The sequence below is a fragment of the Nematolebias whitei genome, chromosome 13, assembly GCF_014905685.2.
Source record: "Nematolebias whitei isolate Nwh7 chromosome 13, NemWhi1, whole genome shotgun sequence".
In the NCBI taxonomy this organism is placed as follows: domain Eukaryota; kingdom Metazoa; phylum Chordata; class Actinopteri; order Cyprinodontiformes; family Rivulidae; genus Nematolebias; species Nematolebias whitei.
The window spans coordinates 11,219,746-11,233,269 of NC_056510.1; the positions used below are offsets into that span (position 1 = coordinate 11,219,746).

Below are 13,524 nucleotides of genomic sequence, written 5' to 3' on the forward strand. Positions count from 1 at the left end.
TATGAAGCATGTAGATGTTAACAACCCATTAAAATACACCAAAATGTAGGAAATCACATCTACTTCATTCAAAATTTTCTGGAGGACCCCCAGACCCAGCTTCTGTTCAGTTTTATGTAAACTGTTTTCTGTAATAATTTGAAGTGAAGGCAATACATTGATGTTCATTATGTGAATAGGTAAAATTTCAAAGCGGTTTTTGATCCTGTTAATTTTCTCAAAGCTGTAATTTTTGGAAGTTGAAATATATTTTTTTTATTAATTATGTCTTGAATGAAAATACCCCATGTTTAAAAGTATAACAATTGTATTAATACTACTAAAGAACAAGTCTTAAGTATTTATGGTACACAAATATTTCCACTGCATTAAAGTTAAACATTGAAGAAAATTATTTAATAAGCATAGGGGTAATAAGGGGGTCCCAGAAACTTTTTCTCCCCTGTAAGGGGTCCCTGAACCCAAAAAGTTTGAGAATCCCTGCTATATACAGCTGCTGGGGGTTTGAGGGCCACAGACAATATTTGGTCAAACTTTTTCATCAAGCCCATCTTTTTCAAAGGCAGCAAGTGTTCTTTCTCTCGTGGCTCTAGCCTCTGAAAAATGTCACTTTAGTTTAGTAAATTGCAGTGATTCTATCACAGACTTGGTGAAAAGGTGCGTGCAGATCTCTACTTTATCATCTTGTTGAGATTCTTCTGGAAACCTTCAGATAAAGATGAATAATTTGATTTGAATTGTTCTTTGACATTGCATTCTTCAATCTCAGCAATGTTTTCATTTAACATTGGATTGTGTTGGCAAAGTGAACAAAAATACCTTTTAGTCCATTTGCTTTGAATTTGTCTAATTTCTAAATCTGCTTTCAGTCTTTTTGGTTTTTGAAAATAACATCGTGTTGCTTGTAGTGAGCTAAGCTAATGCTTTATTGTATTGTTTTAGCACCAGGAAAATCAGATTGGGATGTTGGCAGCTCTGTTGGGGCAACATTATTGTTTAAAAAGGGCCGTCTGGCCCACAGGCCACTTGCTGATGAATTGTTACAGGCAAATATTAATAAAGCTTTTAAATCTCAGGAAACTGAAGAAAAACCACTCGTCATAACAAACCGGCTGTAAGAATGTTTGGATCTGAGAATACGGAGCAGCACTCATCAGCATCTACAAATCAGGCTGGCTTCATGGTGGTACGGTGACACCAGGAGAAGTAAAAAATAATAACTAGTTTTATGAGCCGAGGAGTGACTTGTGTGTACTCAGGACAATCAGTGACACAGGAGATAAAACTTTATGTTCAGGCTTCCACAGAACTCATTACTGAAATCACACCGTGAAGGAACAGACCGTAAAAGATAAATCAGTGATGGTTTTCGTCAGTCAGGAGAAATATATGAAAAAATGTTTTTTTTTAAGTTTGACACGTTCACTCAGGAGCAAAGAAGGAACAAGAAAAGTTCCTGGTTCCAGCTCTTGTTTTTGTGATTTGGGTGTTACAACTTTTCCAGTAATCATTTATTAAATAAGCTTCTTCTTCTTTCGGCTTTTCCCTCTTCAGGGGTCACCACAGAGAGTCATCCTCCTTCATCTCACTCTGTCCTCACTCCAACTACCTCCATGTCCTCTCTAACTGCATCCATATATCTCCTCTTTGTCTTTTTCCTGGCAGCTGCATTTCTAACATCCTTCTACCAGTATACCCACTGTCCCTCCTCTGGGCATGTCCAAACCATCTCAATCTGGTCTCTCTAACTTTATCTCCCAGTTGTTCAACCTGTGCTGTACCTCTGATGATCTCATTACTAATCTACTAACCCATCCTTGTAACTCCTAAGGAGAACCTCAACATCTTCATTTCTGCCACTTCCAGTTCTTTCTCCTATTGTTTTTGTCAATGCCACTGTCTCCAGAACATCCAACACAGCTGGTCTCACCACTGAGTTGTAAAATTTTTCTTTGACCTTTGCTGACATCCTTTTGTCACAAATCACTCCTGAAACTTTTCTCCATCCACTCCATCCTGCCTGGACTGTGTTTTTAAAAATAATATTATTGTTTTTTTATTGGTGTACATAGTGAACATGGTTTTCTTGTGAGCTGTTCTGAGTAGGCCTGTCACGATAACAAATTTTGCTGGGCAGTTAATTGTCTCAGAAATTATTGTGATAAACGATAATATTGTTTGAAATTTAACAATAATTAATTGTCAAATTTGAAAAGATATGTTCATTTGTTTAGAGTGTAGTACCTTTTTTGACCACCTGATGGCAGTATAAGAGTGTTTGAACCAAAGGATGGATACCAACAAAGTCCATGCTCAATAATCCAGATATGCAATCCAACAATTTTCAAAGGATGGATAGTTGAGCGGCGTCTCAAAATGGGAGGGAGGGCCCTTGACGTGACATGGGCTGACATGGTGGCATGGCGGACGCTCGGTGATTTGAGCTCTTTAGCATAGCATTTGTCACACAAAGCTTTTAAATAAAAAACCAGTAAACAAGTTCTCAGCTTCTTTTTGCAGAGAAAAACAACTTTTTATACAAAGGCATGGGTTTCAACCGTGAATTTTGGAGCTTCGACAAAACGGAGGTTTATTCCCAAGGTCGACCTGTTAGCTTAGCTTCTCAACTTAGCTGCTTTTAACGATCCAAAAACACAATTTTGGACGGTTAAAATATATTTTAAAGAGAAAGGGAGGTGTGAAGCGTGAAGAGCACCGGAGTTGAGTCTTTTTTCATCCAGTGTCTTCAGTAGAAAGAGCGAGACACAAAGAAACGAAAAAGCCGGTAAATAATAATAATAATAATAATAATGTCATCACAATGTCAGCACTGTATGTTTCCATACAATGGCGAAATTAGTCTCTGCATTTAACCCATCCACCACCAGGTGGTGCAGTGGGCAGCTATTGAAAGCGCCCGGGGGACATTTTGTAAATGAAAAAGAGGTAGATAATTTTAATTCATCTGCGATTAATTGATTTATTTTTTATTGCGACAAGCCTAGCTCTGAGCAGACCTTTGTTATAAATCAGTGCTAAAAAAGTAAACTAAACTAAATTGTCTTGAACAACTCAAACCCTATTTGTCTTAAATAATCAGAATGCTTCACAATAAAACATTTAAACTGTGTCACTTTTGCATCAGAGAGTTGTTTGAAAATAAAATAAAAATGAAGGGTGGGTTGGTAACTCAGTTTCTGGATTAAAACTTTTAGATTCAGTTGGTTTGACCAAATATTGAATCAAATATTTTGACCCACTCCACCATTTTATGCCGGAAGGTGACCAGCTCAGAAACACTGGTTTGGGATGTAAAAAGATAAAACAGTAAAACCAGCATTTAAGAAGATATTTAACGTAACTTTGTTAACAACTTTAGTTTGAGCAACACAATGAGTTTTGATCCTTTATTAAACATAAAATAACTGGTAAAGTGTGGTTTAAAACTCAGTTTAAGTCAAGAAAATGGATTTAAAGTAAGTTTAAAGTTATGAATTGTGGTTTAGGTTGAGGGTTAAAATTTAAACGTCTTTATGTTTATCTAAAATTTAGTAAGAAAAATAAGCGGTTATGAAGTTCAAAATGTTCAAATTTAGGTTTGGGGTAGTGTGCAGGTTGCACAAATGAGTCCTGCAGGAAAGTGTATATTCTGTATATTTTAACTTAAATACTTTTTTTTTATAGTATTTTGAGCAATTTACCAATCAGATAATTAATTTAAAGGTGTGTAAGGTGTTTAATAACCTTTGTAGCTGTTAGAGGTTTGGCATTTAGTATCTGTGATGGTTAACTGCTAGGGTAAAGGATTTTATCAACAAAGCAAAACACGAGTGTGTGTTTCTATGTGTGTGTGTGTGTGTGTGTGTTGAAGGCTAGTGTGACCTATACTATCAAGGCCCTGAAATAAATGTTGCCTCCATGGCATGTGGATAATTGGTAATGGCTGCCGCTATGGACAGGGCCATTCACACAAACAAGCACAAGTTAAGCACTCCCAGACACACAAACACACACACGCTTCATTAACTGGCAGAGCCTGGAAGCTGCTCGTTAGCTGCTGAGGCGTAACAGTGAAAACTGGGTTACTGCTCTGCGAAAGCACACATGGACTTATTTCAAACAAGCATAATCACTCCCACATAAATCCACGAGATAAGTCCCGTCATGACGAGTGATCAAACAGACAAATCTGAAGAACAAAAGAGAAGTACGCTCAGATTTTAGTTACATCAAATGTTAACCTATTTGGTCTTTTCCCCTTCAAGTTGTGGATGTGTTTACATGACTAAAGTCAGCGCAGTCACTCTGAATACTTGTCTATGTCCCTTTGCTTTTGCTCAAAGTTTAGACTCAACGCAAACTAAATGATTTACTCTTGTTTAGTATTTTTTACCATGTATTTTAACCTAAAATTACATGTATATAAGCATAGAATGCATTGTTTCTCCTTATGGCATAAAGTCATAAACCGTATGTAGATGAATTATTAGCCTAGCACTTCTGAAAGAACGCATATCGCCTGCTCCCTTTAATGCCAAACGCATAATCTTCTAATGCCGAGAAAACGTATATAGTAGTTCTTCGCGGTTTGACTTTCGCAGACTCACTGTTTCACGGGTGTTCAACGTAACATTGTACATGACGCACACGATTGTCTGATTGATGGAAGGCGACCAACCAGAGCATTGTGTTCTGTATCCCGGGCGCTGATTGTCTCAGTAACCGTAGCATCAGTCTGTCTGCTCTCTTTCACTTTGCTCTTTTAGAGCGTTTAGAGAGTTTAGAACATTGTTAAGAACATTGCAAGAGTGTGGGCAGGGTTTATAAAGTCTTAATATATATATAAATACTCAAATAAATATAATGTCCCTACTTGGTGGATTTTCACTTGTCGCAGGGGTGTCTGGAACGTAACCCCCACGATAAGTGAGGCACTACTGTAGATGTTTTGTTCAAACCTGGTATATGATGTTATGCATAGGCCTGTCACGATAACAAATTTTGCTGGGCGATTAATTGTCTCAGAAATTATTGTGATAAATGATAATATTGTTTTAAATTGAACAATAATTAGTAATTATTGTTCAATTTAATAAAAAAAAATGTTTGTTAATTTGTTTTGTGTGTAATACCTTGTTTTGACCACCGGATGGCAGTATAAGACTGAATCGAAGGATGGATAGTGAGGGAGCGAGCAGAGTGTCTCATTAAGAAAAATGGGAGGGAGGCCCCTTGACGTGACATGTGCTGTTTATCTTTGGTTCTCAAAATGGCAGACGTTCTGTGTGGTTTGAGCGCCTTACCATTGAATTTTTCACACAAATATTTTAATTTAAAAAATCCGTAAACAAGTTCTCAGCTTCTTTTAGCAGAGAAAAACTTTTCACACGAAAGCACGGGTTTCAACCGTGAATTTTGGAGCTTCGACAAAACTGAGGTTTTTCTCCCGAGGTCGGTCTGCTAGCTTAGCTCGTAGCTTAGCTTCTAGCTTAGATGCTTTTAACGATCTAAAAATGCTATTTTGGACGATTAAAATGGATTTTAATAAGAAAAGAGAAAGGGAGGAGTCAGCGAAGAGCACCGGAGTTGACCTTTTTGTGATCCAGTGTCTTCAGTAGAAAGAGAGACATGAAGAAACGATAAAGCCGATAAATGAAAATGAGGCCGATAATTTTCATTTATCATGCGATTAATTGATTTATTGTTTATCGCGACAGGCCTATGCACACTTTGAGATCTCGCGAGATCTATTATCTTTCAGAGGATTCGCTGAGGATGACTCAGCTACGACATCACCAAAATTTAGCTCAATATCTGTAAAAATCAGCTAAGTTATATCCATTTTTGTCCGTTATCTGTGGCAGCCATCTTAAAAGGGGTTGGCTCCCAAATGTTCATCCCACTATTACTTATATTTACATTATATTTACATTATATATTTTGCTAACAGTATAAGCAAACATGCTAAACCATTTCACATTCTCTCGCCTTTAGCAGAAGGCGATAACGCTCCATCTTCTGTGCCCTGTCAGACAAGGTAAACATGAGACATGAGAGGCAAACGAGGCGAGGAAGTTGTTGGGGAGATACAATCTTTAATTTAACGCTTTAGGTGATGCTAATTTATTTACAGCAAATCATCAGAGGGAAGTTCAAGGAGAAGATGAGCGCTGTTTATAATGACTGAGGAAAACACTAAAACTCGGCTCAGCCGACTATACGAAGCTTCAGAGGGCGCTGAGGCGCCTCGGTTACCTGAGGTCAAAATGATATTTGATGCCGGGCGGCTGCAGACAGCTGAGCTGTTAAATGAGCTGACCACTGCAGAGCAATGAGCTATTTGTCCCAATTTACCCGTGGCTACAGGGTGGAGAAGAACCTCCTCTCATATAATCAGCCGGGAAGCCGAGTGTTATTGAAGCTATGGCTCAAATCGGTCCTAACATGAATAGAAACATTTAAATTTACTGTACAAGCTGGTTGGTGATTTGACTAAAAGTAGTACCTTGACTTAAATATATAATCGCTGTAGTAGCATGAAGATATTTGGTCACTAGACTTAATTTTGGGGTTAATTTGCAAAGTGCAAATTGGCCGCAATTATATTCCAAATGTCAGAGATGGACCCTTTTGCTTTAATTTGGCTCAGTTTGGGATTTTCCGCACTTCTTCGCTTCATTTGGATTAAAATGCCCTCGAGTAAATCGTTAAGTTGTGCATCAGAAGCCGAAGAAAGAGGAATAATCAAAGGACTGCTGATGGAAGCCAATTCAATGGAGCTCTGTATAATTCAAACAATGTTATCTTTTTTTTTAACACATTCATTTAAAAAACTCTTACAAATTCTGGCCTGTGAGAGAGGATTTCCACGGATAAGTTGGCTGTGAGCTGATGATCTGTTTGAGTGTTCACAGCGGCACTTTATTTCGTATTGTGTCTTGGAAGTACGAAGCCTCCGTTACAAACCGAACGGAGGAATCAAAGGTCACCAGTTCAAATCCCTGACCTCCATTTGCTCTGTGTGGAGAGTGAACGCCACGAGGGTTTCCTGCTCTAAAATACAGGATCTATTAGGCTTGAGGAAAATCAGCCCTGCGGATTCTTTCTTCTACTACTGTACATGTAACATTTGCAAACATAACCACACAAATGAAAACTTTAAATACTAGTTTGGCTTTCAGTTGTGAATAGAAATATATCAAATAAGTTTTTTAAAATGGAACTTTTTATATATTTTTGCTCCACTCTTAATTTGAAAGGTTCAAAATAATCTTTGTGCTTAATCATCCAGGAGAAATAAACATCCAGTATGTAGTAAAGTTTGGTTGTAAACTGTTGACTCAATAATTAACTCACTTACGAAATTATATTTCAGAGTTCAGACCTATAAGTACAACAGAGTATTAGGGCCACACTAAGAAAAAAAAGTTACATTACGAGAATAAAGTCGTACGAGAATAAAGTCGAAAATTACAAGAATAAAGTCATAATATTATGAGAATAAACTCGTAATATTACCAGAATAAAGTTGTTTTCAATTAGAAAAATTACTAAGCTAACCACCACTATTGTAGCTAACCACCTAGCCTTGCAGTCGACCACTGCCAGAAAGCTCCTCTTCCACAAAAAAAGCAACTTCTTCCCAATCTGTGTGGTTCTTTCTTCAAAACAGACATAGTTGTTTAAACAATCATTTCAAAGTCCTGATACTGATAATAATCTGATGTGCTAACAGATTAAATATTTCATTATTTGTAAAAAAAACAATACCAAAGTATAACTTAACAAGAAGCTCAACATTCATCATTTTACCGCAGTTGTAAGACTGCTTTTTCATGTCGGAGTTCTGATATTACGACTTTATTCTGGTAATATTACGAGAATAATTATGTCACTATATTTATGAGTTTATTCCCATAATACTATGACTTTATTCTTGTAATATTTTGACTTTGTTGTCGTACAACTTTATTCTCATAATATTACAACTTTTTTCTCGTAATGTAATTTTTTTTTCTTAGCGCCCTAATACTCTTGTCGTATAAAAGTCTAATGAATGATGTAGAATGAAGTTTCTGGACAACTTATAACAGATAATGAATGTTAATTAACTTTCTTTTACACTGTATATATATGAATGTTTCTATCTCTGTTTCTAACCCTGAGACGACTTCTGTTTTGACTTGATGCTATATAAATTAATTGAATTGAATTGAACTTATCTGTGTTAACATTGGTTTAATTTATATTTTTTTATTACTTATTATTATGTTTTATTTATTCACAACTCAAACTTAACTCAATATTGTGAGAAAATAAGACATCTTTCATTGCAGTCTGTATTTTAATTTTGTACGTTAAGAAATGTTCACAGAACTGCATGTGCAGCTGGACTTCTGCAAGATTTTAGTGGCTATAAATAAAACTTTAAAAAGTTAAAAAGGGGTTTTCTTTAAACATATTCTTCTGTAAAGAAAAGAAGAAGTGAGTCACGTTGAGTCTCACGCTGTAGTTGGCAGGTATTGTAAAAATAATTTTAATTGGCCCCCGTCATTAGGTGCATATTGTCAGAGTTTCCCGATGTTTGCCTGTGAGTCGTTCCACAAAGTGTTTCCCATCTGCCATTTGACTACCATCCACTGTTGCTTCTGTCTATGAAATACGTTGAATGAATTTCAACTGAATCCCGGGCTGTCACTTGAAAGAACATCACCTCAGAGAACGAGGATTAAAGCTGCTCTCTGGGCCGCTTTCTTTGCATGTATTGAAAACAGGAACTGACTTTCTCTCCACCAATCCAGGCTGCAATTTTTAAACAAAACAACCTGAAAGACGATACCACTTTTGATTAGCTTTAGCGGGTTCTTCGTTTTTGAAAACGAAAAAAAAACAACCTTTAGCCGTACACGAACGTCAATACCAAAGTCATTTATGGATTTTGTTCGGGACTTTTAGATTTAAAAATCTGCTGTTTCTGATGAGAACAAAGTGAAACAGCCGAGAGACGACCTGGCAGTAATAATGAGTCAAACCTGTTTGTGTAAATCCAGAACATCTCCAACACTTTGTGCTTTACTTGCAGGAAACAAAAAGAGGGAATTCCCCTGGTGGATCATCGCAGTGACTCTAAGCATGCTGCAGTTATGTTACTGTGGATATGTAGGCTTATTCTGCTTTTGTCAAAAAATATTAAACATTTTTTATATAACAGTAATGGTAAGATCATATTTGTTGGCTGTCACATGTCCAAATGGTTAGTTTTGATGTAGTTGGCGGGGAATAGTAAGAAATGAGTGACTTGTTGCAGTCTTGCTTTTCTGAGTGACCAAACAACCGGACATTAAAAAAAATTGAGTGTGCACAGCTTGTAAAACTGCATTCTCAGCAGCGCACATTATTTCACGCCCACCTCCACCCACATTATTCTCCCCTCAGATCGTTCTGTTCCCACCTCAGCAGCCGTCACCCACATGTAGGATTTAACTGGAGTACACGTTTGAAATGTGACATTGTGACGTCACGTGTATCGTAGAATGGTAGCTCTGACGGGAGCGCCGCTTCGACTCGCTCTTTTTTTGTTCCTGTTGTTCTTGTTTGAACTTTTTTTTGCGCCTACGCTGTGCACCCACGCTACGGGTCTGACTGTGACGCACTTTTGGAGTTTTGTGTGCTGCTGTCTTGCGATTGTGCCATCATGGTTCAGTTCCCGGCCCCCTTCCAGCCTCGGACTCAGGCTCCAGCCTGTCATGGCGGCCGTCTCCATGATGCTCCATCTACCTGCACAGACCGAACTCTACGGAACAGTTCGCTTCCACGAGGAAATCTAGTATGTTCTGTGTCTGATGGACCTGTTTCTGGAGGGCAGTCATCGTCAGTTGCCACAGTTGTTATATCATCATGCTGCTAACGGGATCTTGCTGCTAACAGTACCATGGTGCTAACAGGACTATAATGCAGCTAACAGAACCTCACTGCTGTACCATGGTGCTAAAAGAACCTCACTGCTAACAGGACCATGGTGCTAACAGGACCGTGCTGCTAACAAGACTATGTAGCTAACAGAATCTTACTGTAATACCATGGTGATAAAAGAACCTCACTGTTAACAGGACAGTGGTGCTAACAGGATCATGCTGCTAACAAGACTATGCCGCTAAAAGAACCTCACTGCTAACAGAACCACACTGCTAACAGTACCATGGTGCTAACAGGGCATTGCTGCTAACAAGACCACGCTGCTAACAGAACCACACTACAGTACCATGAGGCTAAAAGAACCTTGGCTAACAGAACCACACTGCTAACAGTACCATGCTGGTTGGTGTAGATGTATTTCTTTTTCACTTTTGGTGCCTTGTTTTTGTATTTTTGTTGCATGCTTTTTTTTTCTTTCTTTTTTTTAAACGAGTCGAGATGAACGTCCTGAACATTTCATTGCATTGTTGACGTTGTGTTGGGATTAATCTGTCTAAATAAAGGTTGAATGAATGAAAAGTGTTGATCTGCATACAACAAATAAACCAAACCTGACCTAAATGAAGACCTGAACGTGACGTGTTTCCTGTCAGAGGAGACTTCCTGTGCAGGATTCAAAACACATCTAAGGTCCTCCAGAGACAGGTTTGGAGATACCAGCAACAACTCTGTGATCATTCTGAGAGAAACCTTGCGGCACCATTTTTTGAACATGTTTAAAAGTCAAGCAGATCATTCGTGGTGGATGGGTGACATTAAAATGATGTGACTGGTTTGTGTCAACTAGCTGGCTGGATTTCAAATCTCCAAACAGAATTACTTGATGTGCAACTTTACAAATGATTATAACTCGGGTAGTTTCACAGATACTGAGCTAAAATTCAGTGTGATGGTAGCTGAGAGTCATCCCCAACACATACTCTGAGTGTTAACAAATTGCTTGAGTTCTTGCAACGTTGTGTACAAACAAGCGTAAAGTTATGACCAAAAATGCTGCAATTTTTTTTTAACATTTTAGGTTTGAATTTTAGACAGAAAGGTAGTGGGTAATATGCCAGACCTATTATACCATTACTTCAACAAAATGCACATATCCAAATTAATGGAGAATTATCAGCAAAACAAAATCAGTAAAGATGTTTCACTCTATCTGTCTCTCGTTAAAGATGTTAAAACAACCTTTGACTTACTTTTTCCTGAATGGGCTGTAAAATAAAGCGCTCGTGTTTCCACCCGTTCAGCTCATAAACCCTCTTTTCTTTATAGTGATCATTTTAACTTCTGCTTCTAAGACAGTTCAAGGAACAACCCCATCATTTCACCCAAAATGAGCAATTTTATTAAAACCTTCCAGCAGAAATAACCTTCACTCCTTGGGGAGAATCCATGTCAAGCTGATTTACGAACAGCTATGACACTGAGAGCTGCAAAACTGCGAGAAGAGTCAGAATATTTAAAAACCTATGGCTTGTAGTAACTCTGTTAGTTTAATCCTGACTATGTCAGTGAATTATTTAAAAAAAATCTACTTTAAGGTATTTCACAACAAAACTACCTCGCCCACTTGTTGGAAAAGACACTTTTAACCCTAAACTTTGTGCGTGGAAATGAACCACAATAGGATTTTTTCTTTTTTGGGACTATTTAAAAGTAAAGACAGCTGAGCGTTCATCCTATAAACCAAACACAGATTTGTGTTTACACAGCAAACATTTATTAAATGGGATTATTTCCCATTAACTAAACTCAGATGAGTATTTTATGACTTAAAGCAAATAAAAGGTGATTTTGTGACCCCTTCTTATTTACCTCCCAGCAGGTTAATAAAGAAATATTTCTGCCTTTGAGCCATGTAGCTATATAGTGCATTTATGTTTTCAGTTTTATTTTTTGTCATTAAAAGTCGTTTTTGCCACGTTTACCGCGTGCAGCGCGCGTGAGACTCACCCAGTATGAAGCAGAGGAGCGTCTGTTTCTGCAGAACCGAACCGGCGCGCGGCTCCATCCTGGCGCTCCACAAATGAGTGAACTTTTGGCAGAAAGGATCCAAGAGGAGCTCAGTGAGGAGGTGCTGACATCATGAAGTGACCGCGTGGGGGGAGATCCGCGGAGCTAAAACCTCCACCTTTAATGCCGGCTCGGGGGGGGAGACCCGGGACTCGTCGTGGTTCCTGCTGCACCGCACCTCCCCGGAGTCCTCCTTCCTGTCACCGATCCGAGGGCATGAAACACACCGAGCCGTGAAGTTGGAGGGCGGGAGTCCGGAAGGCACCGCGGGGAAACTGTGGCGGGATTGGAGAGTGCCGTGCGCAACGGGACGCGCCAGCCCGGGACGCGCGCGTGGAGCTGAGCTGTGAAGGGACAGGCTGGACCCAGCAGGGCGCAAGGAAGAGAAGGGAGGGGGAGACACACTGGAGGACATAAAGACAGACTGTGTGTGTCTGTTAGCAAAATATCTCCTGAGCTACTGGACGGATTTTATTGAAACTTACAGAAATGAATCACTACATGTTCATCTACATCTGATTTACTTTTGGAGTCAGTGTGATTTAAACCACAAGCAACTGTCCTTAACAACCACATAAGTGGAAATATGCCAATCACTTTTACAAATAAACACTTGATGTGTTAATATCTGCGAGTGATCCCCATATTTTAAATTTAGCTGTTACCTCTGTTTGCAAAACGTCATCATTTAAAGATAATCATTTGGACACCACCGCTTATCTTTTGGAGTTAGTCCAGTTCAAGATGGCTCTGCACAACTAATCAGTATCATTCACGCAAAAATTTAACGCGTCAGTTTTAAGTTAGTGTCATTATTTATTTGACAGAAAAATCCAAACGCAGACGCAGTGAATGTACTAAATTCAGTCGTTTAAGATTTTGCATGTGACTCAGGCCCAAATCATAACACTTCCACCTCTGTGCTTGACAACTGAGGTGTTTGCTTGTTTTTCTTCTCCAACATGCTGTGCACCGTAACCGATTCAATTCAATTCAGTTTATTTATATAGCGCCAAATCACAACCACGTTGTCTCAGGGCACTTTACAGGAACATTCACATACATAAAAGTCAATTAGTAAAGTTCTCTATCTAAGGAATCCAGCAGACTAGTTGAATCTTGGCTTCGATGCAGTCTCCCATCCTGAGCAAGCACAGTGGCAACAGTGGAAAGGAAAAACTCCCTTTAACAGGAAGAAACCTCCAGCAGAACCAGGCTCAGGACAAGCAGCCATCTGCTTTGACCGGCTGGTTTGAGAGGACAGGAAGGAGAGACAGACAAACACAGAATGGTAGGTCCAGATATACATAGGTCCAGGTGTACCTGAAAGACAAAAAAACAAAACAACCTCATGTTAAGGATAGAAAAAAAAAATTACAAATACAAAACAGGTTGAGCAGAGTAAGTAAAGACAGTAGCAGAGTGAAAAGGGTGGTCAGTTTGTCCTCCAACAGATATTTGGTCTCACCTGTTCAAATCCCATTATTCCACAAGTTTTATGGATTATTGAGCTGAGATTTTACCATGTTCTGCTTGTCCTTC

The 13,524-nt window shown here is 38.7% G+C and overlaps 1 protein-coding gene across 1 annotated transcript in view; it reads right to left on the bottom strand.

Moving 5' to 3' along the window:
• ramp1 (receptor activity modifying protein 1) overlaps window positions 1–12,097 on the bottom strand; it is a 68,771-nt gene extending 56,674 nt beyond the window's left edge. The window contains exon 1 of the mRNA XM_037686328.1: window positions 11,923–12,097. Within this exon, the coding sequence (XP_037542256.1) occupies window positions 11,923–11,980 (58 nt within the window). The 5' untranslated portion in view covers window positions 11,981–12,097. The remainder of the gene's footprint in view (window positions 1–11,922) is intronic.
• Between the last annotated feature and the right edge of the window lie 1,427 nt (window positions 12,098–13,524).